This window comes from Clarias gariepinus, chromosome 16, assembly GCF_024256425.1.
Source record: "Clarias gariepinus isolate MV-2021 ecotype Netherlands chromosome 16, CGAR_prim_01v2, whole genome shotgun sequence".
Taxonomy (NCBI): domain Eukaryota; kingdom Metazoa; phylum Chordata; class Actinopteri; order Siluriformes; family Clariidae; genus Clarias; species Clarias gariepinus.
In genome coordinates, this window is record NC_071115.1 from 3,463,229 (window position 1) to 3,481,989 (window position 18,761).

The following is an 18,761-nucleotide window of genomic DNA, read 5'->3' on the forward strand; positions in this document are numbered from 1 at the left end:
GCGACTTGTGAAGGGCGGCGAGCCATACCCCAGTCCTTACGGGGGGGTGCCCGGCTGCTGACGCTTTCCTTCTGCGCCTCCCGCCTGGCAAGAATCAGATCTGGTCGAGACTGGATGGCTGACAGACCCAACTCTTGAGCACGGCGTGGGAGAAACTTCCCGAAGGCCTGTTTATATAGCCTGGCTTCCCGAAACCTAGTGGCGACGGAATTAACGGCGTCACCGAATAGGCCGGAAAGTGAGACGGGCATCAAGGAGGAATGTTCGATCCTTATCCTTGATGCCTGTCAAGTTTAACCACAGGCGCCTCTCTGCGGACACCAGGGAAGCCATAGAACGGCCGATAGCACTGCCCGTCTGCTTAGTCACGCGAAGAGACAAGTCTGTAGCCCAGCGTAATTCTGTGAATGCTCTATCATCCACAGTGCCGCTCATGTTCAAATCTTTTAGCAGATCAGCCTGGTACGCCTGCAAGACCGCCATGGTGTGCAATGAAGCGCTGGCCTGACCTGCTGCTTGAAAAGCCCTTCCTACCAGGGTACAAGAAAGTCTACACGGCTTGGAGGGAAGCGTTGGCTTCTTTAGGGAGGATGATGTCCCAGAAGAGAGATAGCCCACAAGCGTCTCTTCTATCTGGGGCATCATCATATAACCCCGTGCTTTCGCATCAACGATATTTGAATAAAATTAAGACGATGGTACAAAAATACGGGATGAGTAGGGCTTGCTCCAAGAACGAGTTAATTCATTGTGGAGGTCGTCAAAAAAGGGGAGAGAGCAGCATTGTGGCTCCATCTCCTGGCCACCCGACAGGAATCTGTCGTCTAATTTAGAGTGTTTGGGGAAGGCTTGCTCCTGCACGCGTTATCACTTCAAGCAGCTCCTTCTATTCTCTCTCGTTTTTAGAGGAGCATTCTGAGGTAGCTACTTCCATTTCCACAGAAGCAAGAGAACAAGTCTCTTCTACATACTCACAAGAAGCACCAGGGCGCTTGTGAAGTGGAAGGAGAGACTTCCCGACCCGATGAGAGGGCGAGAGAAAGAAGGAGGGAATCCGTCTCGGGAACATCTGCCAGATCGGCTTGTGAACCCCAGGAATGCAGCGCGGCTCGTGGTTCTCTAAAAAAAGCGAGGCGCGCGCGAAGCACTTTCATGGGGAGAAGATCACAGTGTTCACAGTCTCCTTGAAGCCCAAGGAGAGTGTGCTTTTCGCCTAAAGACTCAAAGCAAAAAGTGTGGGGATCCCCTTTCGAAAGAAAATTTTCACTAGGGGGGACACATCCCAATTTAAACTCTCATTTTATTTGTGAGTTAACACTTTTCTTTGCTTTTAGCTTGCTTGTAAACACACGCGACACAATGCGGTCTAAAGACAAAAAGATCTGAGGAATGTTTCCGGTTTGCTCCTATTTATAACCTGCAGGTGCGTCTCATCAGATGACGTCACCTGACTAAGGTTATATAAGACAAAATTTGGCGTGTTTGATACACACATGCTTCACAACAGCCAACATGAAAAGATGTTCACGCAGCATCGAATGTAGCCTTTAAAAGGGAACTATAAAATAACACATATGGAATTAGGTAATTATGTAACAACAACAAAAACAACAGTAAGTTGTTATTTTAAGGTCAGCCTGTCTGTAATAGTTCCTGCAGGAACAGTATTGTTAAGTGCATTTGCAAAATCTATCAAGCACCATAATTAAACTGGCCGTCATGAAGGCCATCCCAGGAGGGTGAGACCAAAACCTACCTAATCCTGCTAGAAGACACAGAGACAAAGACATACTAATGCAAATATAAACTCAAAGCTGCAGAAACCAAAAGGCCAACTATAATTAAACTAAAACAAAACATAACCCACTTAATAGAACTCACATTAATGCTCGACCCAGTTTCCCAGAACAACCAGCTATTTATAACGAGAGTAATGAGCTAGCTCGTCCAATGAAAACTACAAACTAAAAACTGTGCCCTCTAGTGGGCAACCCTCACAATAATATTGTGGCGTGGGCGGGGCGGCGGCTACAATATACTCAACAATCTCCAAACATCAGGGGCTGACATGTTAAACTTAGGCAGTACAGAAAAGTATATTATTCATTATGTAAATACATTTCTGAGAAACAAAATGCTGACGAAAATAAAATCAAATCAGTTCAAGTGTATGAAAAAACTATCAAGATTTAATTAAACTCAATTTAATTTTATTTCTATAACACTTTTAACAATTGACATTGTCACAAAGCAGCTTTACACAATCAAAATAATTATTTAAGTTTATATGAAATTTGAATGTGTAGGAATCAAAATAATGAGATCGTCCCTGATGAGATTTACTATCATTAATTAATATTGCTTTTTGCTGTTTGTCTTAGATGGCGCTAACATACGTCTCGTTGGTGGCAGTAACTCCTGCTCTGGTAGAGTGGAAGTCGGTTTTAATAACACGTGGGGAACAGTGTGTGATGATGACTGGGACATGAATGATGCACAGGTGGTGTGTAGACAGCTTGGGTGTGGTAATGCTGTCAGCGCTAATGAACATGCCACCTTCGGTCAGGGAAGTGGCCCAATATGGATGGATAATGTTCGCTGTTCCGGAAGTGAAAGCACCATTACACAGTGCACTCATAGTGGATTTGGAACACACAACTGTGGGCATAGTGAAGATGCTGGTGTTATTTGCTCAGGTACAGAAATCTTATATTATGCCTTTTTAATAAGTGTGTATACCGTACTGATGAAATTTAATTGGCTAATTGGCTAGTAATATACAGTGGTGTAAAAAACTATTTGCCCTCTTCCTGATTTCTTATTCTTTTGCATGTTTGTCACACAAAATGTTTCTGATCATCAAACACATTTAACTATTAGTCAAAAATAACACACGTAAACACAAAATGCTGTTTTTAAAGGATGTTTTTTATTATTTAGGGAGAAAAAAAATTCCAAACCTACATGGCCCTGTGTGGAAAAAGTAATTGCCCCCCGAACCTAATAACTGGTTGGGCCACCCTTAGCAGCAATAACTGCAATCAAGCGTTTGCGATAACTTATAACGAGCCTTTTACAGCGCTCTGGAGGAATTTTGGCCCACTCTTCTTTCCAGAATTGTTGTAATTCAGCTTTATTTAAGGGTTTTCTAGCATGAACCGCCTTTTTAAGGTCATACCACAACATCTCAATAGAATTCAGGTCAGTACTTTGACTAGGCCATTTCAAAGTCTTCATTTTGTTTTTCTTCAGCCATTCAGAGGTGGATTTGCTGGTGTGTTTTGGGTCATTGTCCTGCTGCAGCACCCAAGATCGCTTCAGCTTGAGTTGACAAACAGATGGCCGGACATTCTTCAGGATTTTTTGGTAGACAGTAGAATTCATGGTTTCATCTATCACAGCAAGCCTTACAGGTCCTGAAGCAGCAAAACAACCCCAGACCATCACACTACCACCTTTTTTTTTACTGTTTTTACAATTTTACTGTTGGTATGATGTTCTTTTTCTGAAATGCTGTGTTACTTTTACGCCAGACGTAACGGGACACGCACCTTCCAAAAAGTTCAACTTTTGTCTTGTCGGTCCACAAGGTATTTTCCCAAAATTAGCAAAATTGAGACGAGCCTCAATGTTCTTTTTGCTTAAAAGTGGTTTGCGCCTTGGAAATCTGCCATGCAGGCCATTTTTGCCCAGTCTCTTTCTTATGGTGGAGTCGTTAACACTGACCTTAATTGAGGCAAATGAGGCCTGCAGTTCTTTAGATGTTGTCCTGGGGTCTTTTGTGGCCTCTCGGATGAGTTGTCTCTGCGCTCTTGGGGTAATTTTGGTTGAGGGGGAACTCCTGGGAAGGTTCACCACTGTTCCATGTTTTTGCCATTTGTGGATAATGGCTCTCACTGTGGTTTGCTGGAGTCCCAAAGCTTTAGAAATGGCTTTATAACCTTTACCAGACTGATAGATCTCAATTACTTTTGTTCTCATTTGTTTCTGAATTTATTTGGATCTTGGCATGATGTCTAGCTTTTGAGGTGCTTTTGGTCCACTTCTCTGTGTCAGGTAGCTCCTATTTAAGTGATTTCTTGATTAAAACAGGTGTGGCAGTAATCAGGCCTGGGGGTGACTACAGAAATTGAACTCAGGTGTGATAAACCACAGTAAAGTTATTTTTTAACAAGGGTGGCAATCACTTTTTCACACAGGGCGATGTAGATTTTTTTCCTCCCTAAATAAGTTTAACATGTCAGCCCCTGATGTTTGGAGATTGTTGAGTATATTGTAGCCGCCGCCCCACCCACGCCACAATATTATTGTGAGGGTTGCCCACTAGAGGGCACAGTTTTTAGTTTGTAGTTTTTGTTGGTAGACTCAGTTTCCCAGAACGAGAGTAATGAGCTACCTCGTTCAGGTGAGCACCCGCATCACCTGAACGAGGTAGCTCATTACTCTCGTTATAAATAGCTGGTTGTTCTGGGAAACTGGGTCGAGCATTAATGTGAGTTCTATTAAGTGGGTTATGTTTTGTTTTAGTTTAATTATAGTTGGCCTTTTGGTTTCTGCAGCTTTGAGTTTATATTTGCATTAGTATGTCTTTGTCTCTGTGTCTCCTAGCAGGATTAGCCTTTAGGAGAATTAGCCTTGTGTGTTTATCCTCATGTGTGAGTAACCTCCTTTGCATGTGTAGTTCTTAATCTGTATAAATACTAATCAGTGCACTACTAACCTGCTTAGATCTAAGTCTGTCTAGTCTCCTCATCTGTTTAGATCATGGTCTGTTTAGGTACTAACATGTTTAGCCACTAACCTTTAGAGTTCTTAGTCTGTTTCATACCTAGTCTGCTGAGTACCTAGTCTGTCTGCCCCTTGGGTCTCTTGCTACTAGCCTGTTTAGCAATTAGTCTGTTTAGCTATTAGCTAGCTTAGCAGCTACTGTGCATAACAGCTAGTAGGTCTAGCCAAGTCTGTCTTGTGTGTTTATCCCCTGCATGTATAGTCCCTAGTGTTTAGTCCTCAAGTCTGTTTAGTGTGTCTTGTCTGGTTTGTATCCCATGTCTGTATTGTATTAGATTGTGTAATCCCTAGTCTGTAAGTGTTTTGAGTTCTGTTTAGCACGCTCCATTTTAAGCATGTAAAGCCAACTTCCTTTGTTCATGTTTGTTTGGTTTGTTCATTAAAAGACTCTTTGGTTACACATCCCCCTCTGTGTCTATGCCTCACCTCATGCCCACAGTCCTACACCTAACAGTTCGTGACAATTATTAGAAAGGGGGAAAATAAAGAGATTATAAAGAAATGGAATGAAAATAAAAACATTAAATAAACATAAATGAAACAAAACACAAAGGAAAATATAATACATGGCAATAAATGAGAATCTTTTTAGTTAAAAGGAAAATCAGAAACAAATCCCAAAACAGATCAAAGAGAAAAGAAAAAGAAGAAATGCAACTTGTCAGATTTGCATTTTAAAAGATTGAGTAAGATTGTTGAATGTTCCTCTTTATTGTGATTCAGTGACTGACTCAGTGATTTGTCATGATTTTCGAAGCAAAGTGTTAGTGTTTTGCAATTTTATGCTCAGCATAATTTAAAGTTGAACACTGTCATAAACTGTTGTCTGTTATAAAGTTGTCTGTTGGAACTTTATGATGACATTGAAATTAATATCCTGATCTGTCATCTACATTTTTTTCCAGGTATTTACTATTGTAGACAATTCAGGAGTGATGCATTACAAGCTTAATGTGCTTTAAAACATATTTAGAAGTGTGCACATTTACATAAGCAGGTTACGGTATTTTATTATACATTTTAAATCTTCAATCGGTAAAATAAATCTTAATAGTAATCATTTGCGGATAGTTGAAAAGTTAAAATGTTTTTGTAATCATTCTTTTTCTACTTTCTGAGATTAGGTTTTTGGTGTAAAAAGAAAATATAAAACTTGTAATTTTAAAGTAGAATTGAAAGGATTATAATGGCGGAAAAAGTCATTAATCAGCAGAAGTGTTTAAAAGTAAATACATTTATATTTAAATGAAAAGTTCACTTACCAGCCAGCAGAGACGCTCCAAAGACACTGACTGTGGAAAGAAAATAAAGCAAAAAGATTTTATTGAACCAGACCATACATATTTATTTTTTTCTAATAATCTTAGTAACAATAAGCTAAATTAACTGCAATATAAATGAACTTTAGCTATTTTGAGAGCCACAAGCTACTACATGGTTAAGTGCTGGAGGGAACCTATCATTAATTGCATGAACTTTGCATGAACATTAACTATAAGTAAATATGATGCACATAAATGATACACATAAAATATGATACACATAAAACAAAATACACCAAACTAAAGCTGTGTATATTGCAACTAATTTTATTTTAGGACTTTAGGATTAAAATATTAATGATTATAATTATTTAGATTTGTATATAAAATTGTATATAAAAATAGAATTATATTTGTATATAATATTTAAAATATTTAACACTATACAAAGACTAATACTTATATAAAAATATTTATTCATGTCCTTATAAAAGTGTTGAATTTACCTAAAAATAAATGAAAAGAGAGTCTCAGCATCCTGTTCCTTGAGGTGTCACTTGGTCCTAATTAGGGGTCCCAGTTCTGCCGTCTTCTCACAGTGAAACTTATGAGGTGATGAGGCTTATGGTCTTTTTCTATACATTTAAAGAGGTGGAGTTATTATTTTGTCCACCTCCTGTTTCTGTGACCAGTTAAAATGTAAAGTTAATATTACTTCCACTCTATTATAAACAGTTGTTTATACTACTGCACTAAACTGTTGTAATGAGTAGAGTCGTGCAGAGAGCTTTAGATGTAAAGGTGCTCAAAGGTAACAAAGGACACATGGAACATGGAATGTTACAAAAAAATGCATTATACTATATGACTGTACTGGACCCCACCCAGTTTACTCACTTTAATTAGTTATTGTGCATGTTTGTGTGTGTGTGTGTGTGTGTGTGTGTGATTCTAAATATCATGGATTAACATCAATCTTGCCTATTAGTAGATGGGACTGGATTAAATTACTTTTCATAACAGCATTTTTGGCCATGACCCAACGCGGTCTATGATGTCACTGTGGTCATTTTTTTTTTAACATCTTTCTGTTAGTTTGTCTCTGTCCCCTGCCTTGCTATTTCCTGCACACATTTTATTGAATGTGTAATTATATCTGTTTTTCTTTCTTTCTCTCTCTCTCTCTCTCTCTCCATCCCCACATCTGACCTATTACTTTTCCTTTCCTCTGCCAGCTTGTTTTTTTATTTAAAAAAAAATCCTCTATTAACCCTCTTGTCATGATCTTACTAATTAATTGTACTGATGGCATGATAACTATGAGAAAATATGACACATAAATGATACACATAAAAGATAATACACATTAAACAAAATACATTAAAGCTGTGTACAGTATACTGTAACCTGAACCTGAAAAAAAATTTGTGCTGACCATCTGCCTGCAGCATTCCTACAACTATCAGCCAGTGAATGTCATCATATTATCTAAACTGACTGAAGGTAACAAAGCCACTTTATTTACAGCTAAATTATTATTATTGTTATTATTATTATTATTATTATTATTATTATTTTCATTCGTGGACCTGCAAAAAAGGCTTTAAAATGTCACTTTGGACATTAAGGAGGAATAGGACAGGTGCTGAAGTATCATTCCCACCCTGCTTAATGGCAAGAAACACTTGTTAAAGAGGTCATATATGTTTCTGGACAAAAACATATACAATCTCTCTTTAGCATAAAAAAAAATCATAAATAAGATTTTCTTAAAACCCATGCTGTTTGTTTGAGAATCATGTTAGAGCCCATAAAGCGCATTAACCTTCAAAATTGTAACTCCCCCTTGTTACTCCTGTTCATTTACTATAGTAACTACATAGATGTTTAATATAAAGTTGTCTTTAAGGTTGAGCTGCTTGGAACAGCTTCTCTGGACTTGGACTGGAGGGATGAAAAATGTCAACCGTGAGGGTCCAGACCAGTTGTAGTTGGGTGGATATTTTGGCATTCCTGTGTGGTCTTTGCCCGATTGTTTTATACTCATTTGGAAACCATAGAAAATCACATAAAACTTTATAAATTGGGTAGGTTCAGTCTCAAGTGAACGCTCACAGTGACCACAGACCCCTATTAACTATCTGCCTTAGGTATTATTACAGATATGGGGGTTTCTTTGCAGGTCTTTGTTTCCTTCATTTTGCTCCCTCTTTTCTGTGCATTGCTTAACTTTGTGACTTTATAGGTTATTTGAATACTGTTGATTTTTGCTCTGAAGGTACTGGCTTACTAAGCTTAACCACCATTCATTAACCCTGTGGCATAATTTTATACTTACATACTCTTCCTTTAGCCATTGCGTGCAAAAGTTACTTCTCCTTTTTAATGCTCACTTGATCATTATGCACGGCAATGTTGTAACCCTAACTCTTGCTACACCCTGGGTAATCCAACCCATTGCATCAATGTGCGTGTATTTCAAGAACCTACAACGTTTTCTTGCTGTTAAAGAGTAAGAGAAGTTTGTTTTACCTTACAGAGTCAAATAAATTAATATGTGATATTTATCACTTTAGGTGATAACCATGACCATGCAGGTGAAACTGTTTGTATCAAACAGGTTTTAAACAGATTACAGAAAATGTAGCAGATGTACAGTATAAGATGCATAAAAAGATAAACAAACCCTCTGTGACATCACTCATAGGTTTTCTGTAGTAATTTTAAAACTCAAGTGTGGGAGCTCTCCATCTTGGTAGGAGGTGATGCCACCTAAATCCTGGTTAGTCCATAAATGGGCAAATGGGGGAACGAAAGGAAACTGGCTGTTGGTTAGACTATGCCTAATAAGCCACAGTTAACTATGGAGTGATATATTGGACAATATTCAAAAGGAATTGCAAATTACGTTTGCAATTGCGTTTCCCATATGTGGACGCACAAAGTGTGCCAAAATGCAACTGCAAACTTTTGCAATACCGTTTGCTGTTTCGCCTTCGTGAACGCACACTGACTGCCAAATTACAAATAAAAAAGAAAAGTACATTTGCATTTGTATTTCCCATGTCTTACAACTCATGAGCCTGCCATATTTAAACAGCAAAAGCAATGACCACGTTTGGTTTTTCACTTTCTCTGCGTCGCGCATCAAGCCGGCCAAAATTCAAACGCAATCGCTAATCCATTTGCAATTGCATTTCCAACATGTTACACAGAAACCTGTCAATCAGCATCAGGGGCGGGTCTATACTGTGGGGCGGGATTGTGTGGGGAGTGAAATCCCTCGCAGTCACCGACCAAGAGGGGGAAATTTAAGCAATGGAGGTGAACCGAGATTATCTCATTTGTATTTGGACTTTAATAGTGCCAACCTCAAAAGCGCAGCGCCGAACTTTTATCAGCACATCACCTGCCCCACCAGGGGCGAAAGGACACTGGACCATTGTTACACTACAGTCAAGGACGGCTACAAGGCACAATCTCGCCCTCCGTTTGGTAAATCCGACCACGCCGCCATCTTCCTCATGCCAAAATACAAACAATTCAATTCAATTCAATTCAATTTTATTTGTATAGCGCTTTTAGCAATTTTCATTGCCGCAAAGCAGCTTTACACAGTCAAAAGAATTATTTAAGTTTGTATGAAATGTGAATTTGTATGAATCAAAATGGTCAGTTTGTCCCTGGTGAGCAAGCCGAGGGCGACAGTGGCAAGGAAAAACTCCCTGAGATGGTAATAGGAAGAAACCTTGAGAGGAACCAGACTCAACAGGGAACCCATCCTCATTTGGGTGAAACAGTAAGCAGTAAATGATCTGCATTTATACAGTGTGTAGGGTGGGAGGCAGTTCAGCTATAATAGCTGATGTTAATTGATGTTAATATGGAGTCCAGGTAGTTATTGAAGACCCAGGTAGACTTGTAAGAAGTTCCAGTTATGAACTATCGAACTGTCAAGTCCCCAGAGAAACAGTTGCCAACACCAGTCAAGGCCAGAACCATTTTCTAGGTAGAGAGAATCATTCCCAGACACCAGACGCATCCCAGAGAGACACACGGGGCATCCATGTGACGAGATCTTCAGCCAGAAGCGGGGCACCAGGATGGGTCAGACAGGTCCGGAGGGCAGAGGGAGTCTGGATCACTGGCAGCTCAGGAACGACATGTGTAGCTCGACAGAGAGAGAAAGAAAGAGTGAAAGGGGGAGACAGGAGGAGAGAGGAAAAAGAAAGAGGGGGGGAAAGAGAAGAAGAGGAGAGATGGCAGTTAGGTATGGTCACAGTCACACAATGTATAATGTGAATGTATATTAACTGTAGAGTGCAAGCAGAGACTCCGGCAGGACTAACTATGACAGCATAACTAAAAGGGAGAGCCAGAAGGAAACACAAACATGAGGGCTTCCTGACATGTAAAGCAAACAATCACCTCACCGTCAGCAAACCTGAGTGATCAATGAGAGTGAGGAAGACAGCATCTAAACATACCAGTTCACCATAATACTCTACGTCCATGAGTCCCCCAGATCTGCTCCTTTACCTATGGCAAATCTATTTATAAAAATGCTTGGCTAAATAAATAGGTTTTTAGCCTGGACTTAAACACTGAGACTGTGTCTGAGTCCCGAACACTATTTGGAAGACTATTCCATAACTTTGGGGCTTTGTAAGAAAAAGCTCTGCCCCCAGCTGTATTTTTCATAATACGCGGTACTGACAAGCAGCCTGCATCCTTTGATCGAAGTAGGCGTGGCGGATCGTAAGACACTAGCAGTTTGCTCAGGTACTGCGGCGCGAGACCATTTAATGCTTTATATGTTAAGAGTAGTATTTTAAAATCAATGCGAAATTTCACAGGGAGCCAATGGAGTGAAGATAAGATAGGGGTGATGTGCTCATATCTTCTGGTTCTCGTGAGGACTCTCGCTGCTGCATTCTGGACTAGCTGAAGCTTATTTATGCATCTAGCTGAACAACCAGACAGTAAGGCATTACAATAGTCCAACCTAGAGGTGATAAAAGCATGAACTAGTTTTTCTGCGTCGTTTAGCGACAATAAATTTCTTATTCTGGCAATATTTCTGAGGTGAAAGAATGCTATCCTGGTAGTTTTATCTACATGTGCTTCAAATGAAAGGCTGGAATCAATAATCACACCAAGGTCTTTCACTGTTGCATTTGATGGAACAGAAAGGCCATCTAAAGTTACGGTGTGATCTAAAATTTTACTCCTAGCTGTATGCGGTCCTATGACTAGAACTTCTGTCTTATCCGGATTTAGCAGAAGGAAGTTAATTAGCATCCAATTTCTTATGTCCTGCACACATTGCTCAATTTTAGTAAGCTGTTTTTTCTCATCAGGTTTTGCTGAGACATATAACTGTGTATCGTCAGCATAACAATGAAAACTAATACCATGCTTACGGATTATGTTGCCCAGAGGAAGCATGTAAAGGGAAAAAAGCAGTGGACCTAAAACTGAACCCTGCGGAACGCCAAACTCCACTAGAGAACATGCAGAATAATCACCATTTAAGTCTACATACTGATAACGATGGGTCAGATAGGATCTGAGCCAAGAGAGGGCTGTACCCTTAATTCCCACTACATTTTCTAATCTGTGAAGAAGAATAGCGTGATCAACGGTGTCAAAAGCTGCACTGAGGTCAAGTAGTACAAGCATAGTTACACAACCCTGATCAGAGGCCAATAGAATGTCATTTACTACTTTAACGAGCGCTGTCTCTGTACTGTGATGAGGCCTAAATCCTGACTGATACAGCTCATGTATGCCATTTCTATGTATATATGAGCATAGCTGCTCCGCTACTATCTTTTCCAGAATCTTAGAGATAAAGGGGAGGTTTGATATTGGTCTGTAACTGGACAGCTGACAGGGGTCGAGGTCAGGTTTCTTAATTATTTGTTTGATAACTGCTAATTTAAAAGATTTTGGAACATATCCAATGCTGAGTGAAGAATTAATTATTCTCAACAGGGGTTCTACTATTGCTGGTACTATCTGTTTAAGAAAATGTGTCGGTACAGGATCTAATATACAGGTTGATGAATTTGAAGAAGAGATGAGTGAAATTAGTTCATTCTCTTCAAGGGGAGCAAAGTATTCTAGGCTCTGATCTGACATGGCTAGATTAACATCTGCATCAATTACATTGTTCGGTTTCAAAACCTCAATTTTATGCCTAATATTTACAATTTTATTATTAAAAAAGTTCATGAAGTCCTCACTATTGCATGATGTTGTTGTGGAGATTTCTGCAGTGGTCTTATTTCTGGTTAATTTGGCTACAGCATTAAATAAGAATCTAGGATTATTTTTGTTATTTTCTATAAGAGTGGAGAGATATGTTGATCTAGCTACATTAAGAGCTTTTCTATAGTTCAGGATGCTCTCCTTCCATGCTATTTGAAATACTAGTAATTTAGTTTGACGCCATTTACGTTCTAATTTCCGAGCGGTCTGTTTTAAAGTGCGCGTGTGATCGTTATACCAGGGAGCAAGTTTCTTATCTTTAATAATTTTTCTTTTGACTGGAGCTACATTATCTAAGGTATAGCGAAATGTCGACTCTAAATATTCAGTCGCCTGATCGAGTTCTGTGGGGTCAGACGGCGATCTAATCAAAGTTGGGAACTCTGGGAGATTACTGATAAAACTCTGTTTGGTAGTTGATGTAAATGTACGTTTCATACGGTAGCGCGGCGCTGTGTGTACATTATTATTGTGACACACTTGAATTGAGAGAAGATAGTGATCTGAGATAACTTCAGATAGTGGTACAGTAAATAAATTTCTTATACTTAATCCAAATAATATTATTAAATCTAAAGTGTGACCTGCTTTATGAGTGGGTCCTACTACACACTGATTTACTCCTACCGAGTCCAGTATAGACATAAATGCAGTTCTCAGAGGGTCTTCTGGGTTTTCAAAATGAATATTAAAATCTCCAGCAATTAGCACTTTGTCTACAGAAACGACTAGATTTGAAAGGAAATCTGCAAATTCACTAAGAAATTCCGAGTACGGCCCTGGAGGTCTGTAAATGACAATTAGCGGGATCGACTGAGCTGACTTAATATAGTTAAATACACTTATGTTACTATAAAGAATTTCAAATGAATTAAATTTGTGTCCGTGTTTTTGTACAATAGTCACATTATCATTGTGAATAACTGCGACGCCTCCTCCTCTACCAGTTAACCGAGGCTGGTGTATGTAGCTGTATCCAGGAGGACTAGCTTCATTTAGAGCTACATACTCGTCCTGTTTAATCCAGGTTTCTGTTAAACAGAGTATATCAAACTCCTGATCTGTGATAATTTCATTAACTATAACTGCTTTAGATGCGAGAGATCTAATATTTAACAGTCCTAGCTTCAGATCAGAGGTGCCGGCTGCGCATTCAGTCTAATCCAAGTTTGTAGTCTTTATGTTAATTAAATTACTAAAACAGACTTTCTGAGTCTTTCTAAATTTGATTTTAGCTCGGGGAACAGACACAGTCTCAATAGAGTGAACCCTGAGTGACGACTCTATGCAGCTAGCAGACGGTTGGTTTAGCCTGTCTGTCTGCTCCCTGGCCTGGGCTCTGGATTGTCACCGATTAACTAGGCCTTTTCTAAGACTATGAGCTATACTACAAGAAATGAGAGCAGCACCTTCCCGAGTGGGATGGACACCGTCCCGCCCTAACAGGCCAGCTTTGCCCTCAAAGGTCTTCCAATTGTCTATGAAGCCCACGTTGTTTTCGGAGCACCACCTGGACATCCAGCGGTTCAGCGACCATAACCTGCTGTAAGTTATGTCACCACGTCTCATTGGGATGGGACCAGAGCATACTACTCCATCGGACATCGCCTTCGCTAATTTAAACACCTCTATAAAGTTATTCTTACTAACCTCTGACTGACGAAGGCGTATATCGTTAGCTCCAGCATGTACTACTATCTTGGAGAACCTGTGCTGTCCTAGAGCCCTGAGATTACCTGCTATGTCCGGTGCTCTGGCTCCCGGGATACACCTAACCACTGCCGCTGGCGCCCCTAAAGGTCTAGCTAATTTCACGTGTCTCATTATAGAGTCTCCTATAACCAGAGCTCTTTCAGGTTTCTCAGCGGGTGCATCACTGAGGAGAGCAAACCTGTTGGACACGCGAAGCGCAGAAGAGGTGTGCTCCGGTGGGCTAGCCTTAGCGTTAGCTTTGGCTGAACGAGTATGCCGCCGAGTCGTCACCCACTCGCCCCGCTGTGAGGGCTCTAATGCCGGAGTCGGGGGCTAGTTATCTCCGCCTGTGGCACCCAGACTGTCCGCTACAGGAATAACACTGCTCTCACACTCTCTAATCCTCTCTAAAGTCTGGATGCGCTCCTCTAACGCTAATATCTTCTCCGTCAGAGTGCTCACTAACACACATCTATCACAAATAAAATTATTACTAACGACGGAGGAAGAATGTCTAAACATCCTGCATTCTACACATTGAACGAGCTGAATGTTAGACATGATAACGTACCTGAGTCGGAGTTGTAGTTGTTTGGAGCTGAATTCCGTTTGTTGTTTTTAGACAAAGAAACTCGCGCGTTCTCCAAAAAGCGAAGAAAAAGGCGAAGCCAAATAGTGTGAGATGTAAAACCTAGTTGCTATTAATATTATTATTGTATAAATGAAAAAAGTATGTAATTTAAACGCTAACACAAACGCAAACTTTCGCGGCAACAATACGAAAACAGGATGTGTCGATGATCCAACAAAGGCTGAAACAGGAAGTTCCGGTTCAGAGGGAGGTCGTGCGCTGGACGGACCAATCGGTGGCTGCGTTACAGGACGCACTCGATGACGCAGACTGGGACATGTTCAGAAACAGCTCTGATGATGACGGAAGCGGTTGTGGGATTCATCGGGAAACTAGCGGACGATACCGTAGAAAAAAAGACTATTAAAACGTTTCCCAACCAGAAGCCGTGGGTGGATAAAACCATCTGCGACGCTCTGAGATCTCGCACCGCTGCCTACAACACGGGACTCGCGTCGGGGGACATAACCGTGCGAGGCTGCGTCATACAGCGTCCGGAAGGCGGTAAAAGAGGCGAAGCAGCGCTACAGGAGAAAACTAGAGTCACAACTCCAACAGAGTGACTCTAGGAGCCTGTGGCAGGGACTAAGGACAATAACGGATTATAAAACACCAACAACCGGTATGACGAACGCGGACGTGACTTTTCTACGCTCGCTTCGAGGCTGCAGCTAAAGACGCTAGCGATGCTAATGCTAGCGGTGCTAACGGCTGCAGATAGGAAGTCACTGCCAGCACCGGAAGCGCGTTCATCATCACAGAGCATGATGTGAGGAGAGCCTTCAAGAGAGTGAACACCAGGAAAGCAGCAGGACCAGACGGCATCTCAGGCCGTATTCTCAGAGCCTGCGCAGACCAGCTAGCACCTGTGTTCACTGAGATATTCAACATCTCTTTATCTCAGTCAGTGATCCCCACATGCTTCAAAGGGTCCATCATTGTTCCTGTCCCAAAGAAACCTCATCCTGCTTCCCTCAATGTTTATCGCCCTGTAGCCCTCACCTCAGTAGTGATGAAGTGCTTTGAACGCCTGGTCAGAGACTTTATCATTTCATCACTATCCGACACACTGGACCCACTACAGTTTGCATACCGCCAGAACGTCCAAATACAAATGAGATAATCTCGGTTCACCTCCATTGCTTAAATTCCCCCCTCTTGGTCGGCGACTGCAAGACACGTCACTCCCCACACAATCGCGCCCCACAGTATAGACCCGCCCCTGATGCTGATTGACAGGTTTCTGTGTAACGTGTTGGAAATGCAATTGCAAATGGATTAGCGATTGCGTTTGAATTTTGGCCGGCTTGACGCGCGACGCAGAGAAAGTCCAAATACAAATGAGATAATCTCGGTTCACCTTCATTGCTTAAATTCCCCCCTCTTGGTCGGCGACTGCAAGGGACGTCACTCCCCACACAATCGCTGCTGCATTTTGGACTAATTGAAGCTTGTTTAAGCACCTAGTTGAACAACCAGAAAGTAAGGCGTTACAATAATCCAACCTAGATGTGATAAAAGCATGAACTAGTTTTTCTGCATCGTTTAGTGACAATATATTTCTTATCTTGGCAATATTTCTGAGGTGAAAGAATGCTATCCTGGTAGTATTATCTACATGTGCTTCAAATAAAAGGCTTGAATCCATAATCACGTTTTTGATCACGTATAATCAGGTTTTTTGATTAGTGGTTTAATAACTGCTAATTTAAGGGATTTAGGAACATACCCACTGCTGAGTGAACAGTTAATTACTTTTAACAGGGGTTCTGTTATTGCTAGAACTATCTGCTTGAGAAAATGTGTCGGTATAGGATCTAATTCACAGGTTGACGATTTTGAAGAGGAGATGAGTGAAATTAGTTCACTCGCTTCAAGGGGAGTAAAGTATTCTAGGTTCTGATGTGATGTGATTAATTTATCATCTGTATCACTTAAATTGTCTGGTTTTAAAGCCTAAATTTTTTGCCTAATATTTATGATTTTGTTATTGAAAAAGTTCATGAAATCCTCACTACTGTATGTTGTTGTGTTCCCGAGTGGGATGGACACCGTCCCGTCCTAACAGGCCAGCTTTGCCCTCAAAAGGTCTTCCAATTATCTATGAAGCCCACGTTGTTTTCGGAGCACCACCTGGACATCCAGCGGTTCAGCGACCATAACCTGCTGTAAGTTATGTCACCACGTCTCATTGGGATGGGACCAGAGCATACTACTCCATCGGACATCGCCTTCGCTAATTTAAACACCTGTGTTCTGAGCCCCCTGCTGTACTCTCTGTACACCTATGACTGCGTGGCCACTACCAACTCCACCGCCGTCATCAAGTTTGCTGACGACACTGTTGTGGTGGGCCTGATCACGAACAACGATGAGACGGCCTACCTGGAGTAGGTTGGAAATCTGGAGAACTGGTGCCAGAGGAACAACCTCCTTCTAAACGTCAGTAAGACAAAGGAGTTGGTAGTGGACTTCAGCACCAAGCGGGAGAGGAACTACCAGACCCCCGCCATCAACGAGAGCCCAGTGGAGAGAGTGGACAGCTTCAAATACCTCGATGTTCACATCACGCAGGACCTGTCATGGTCCTGTCAATCAACACCATGGTGAAAAAGGCCAGACAGCGTCTCTACCACCTCAGACGCTTGAGAGACTTTCGACTGCCCTCTAAGGTGCTCAGGAATTTCTACTCATGTACCATAGAGAGCATCCTGACTGGAAACATTATGACCTGGTTTGGAAACAGCACCATGCAGGACAGATGAGCTCTACAGAGGGTGGTGCGATCAGCTGAGCGCATCATCCGCACCGAGCTCCCTGACCTGCACTTGATCTACAGCAAGCGGTGCTGGACCAAGGCCAGGAAGATTGTGAAGGACCTCAGCCATCCCAACAATGGACTGTTCTCTCTGTTGAGGTCAGGAAAGCGATTCTGCTCCCTGAAGGCCAACACAGAGAGACTGAGGAGGAGCTTCTTCCTGCAGGCAATGCAGTCTCTCAATCACATCACACCACACAGGAGTTAATGTCCTATAAACATTGACACTGACTGGACAATCATGGACACATTCATGCAATACATATTTACATATCTGAAGCCATTGCACATGTCACTTTATACAATACATGTTTACCTGCCATTGCACATGACACTTTGCCACTCTTTAAGACATTTCAATGCCATTTTAAAACACTTTAAAAAAATTTTATATATATATTTCCCCCCCATATTTCTATATTCTATTATTTTTTCAATCCTCTTATTAGTACAGTTGTTAATTTTACTAGTTACATTTATTTTTATTTGTATTTTATGTTATTTCTTTTATTAATATTTATTCCTTATATATAGTTTTTTATTTTCTTTCTAAGGTCACCGGCGGTCGTATAAGCATTTCACTGCATATCGTACTGTGTATGACTGTGTATGTGACAAATAAAATTTGAATTTGAATTTGAATTTCATATCTGCAGATGCTTTTATCAGCCTTTTGATCAAAAAGCCGCACGCGCAACTCACTTTCACTTTGAAAAAGGAAGTGTTTATTGTTTAGTGTATATTTAAAGTGCATAAACACAATAAAACAATAATGTTTTAGGCTAACATATCATACATTTTTGTATTCTTTGTTGTACTTCGTCTTTTTGCACATGCGTGGGTGCGTTACAATAATAAGTATAATAACAGTAATAATGAATTCGGAGCACTGCTATTAATAACAATACTGAATGGAGAAAGAAACGCAGTCAAAGAAGTATCATTGAAGAAGAGAAGAAAATGAAGAATAAATACATATCAGTATTTACAGTTTGAGCTTGACACGTTCATGAGCTCTGTCGTTTGCTGTCAATGGGCAAATAAGAGAGATAACATTTTCTGCTTCAGTAGACACACAATACTTCAGGTTGAAACACGACTGCCCCCTCAAGGTTATGAAGGGCATTTTCACAGCTTGCTGCGCGAGGCTGCGGCAAGTCGCAGGATCCCTTTTCTCAAAACGTGCATTTTTAACACTAGAAGCGCTGAGCAGCAGTCATTTGACCGCAAGGGGGTGAAAAAAAAAAACTTCACACTCAATCAAATTCCAGGACCCTCCTTTCATAACTTTTCCTAG

General features: G+C 40.8%; 2 protein-coding genes across 2 annotated transcripts in view; both read right to left on the reverse strand.

The window, feature by feature from the left end:
* Positions 1-251, reverse strand: part of LOC128544932 (deleted in malignant brain tumors 1 protein-like) — a 65,486-nt gene extending 65,235 nt beyond the window's left edge. Inside the window, exon 1 of the mRNA XM_053515244.1 lies at positions 29-251. Within this exon, the coding sequence (XP_053371219.1) occupies positions 29-251 (223 nt within the window). The remainder of the gene's footprint in view (positions 1-28) is intronic.
* Positions 252-2,377: 2,126 nt separating this feature from the next.
* LOC128544933 (deleted in malignant brain tumors 1 protein-like) overlaps positions 2,378-18,761 on the reverse strand; it is a 63,158-nt gene continuing 46,774 nt past the window's right edge. The window contains exon 9 of the mRNA XM_053515245.1: positions 2,378-2,598. Within this exon, the coding sequence (XP_053371220.1) occupies positions 2,378-2,598 (221 nt within the window). The remainder of the gene's footprint in view (positions 2,599-18,761) is intronic.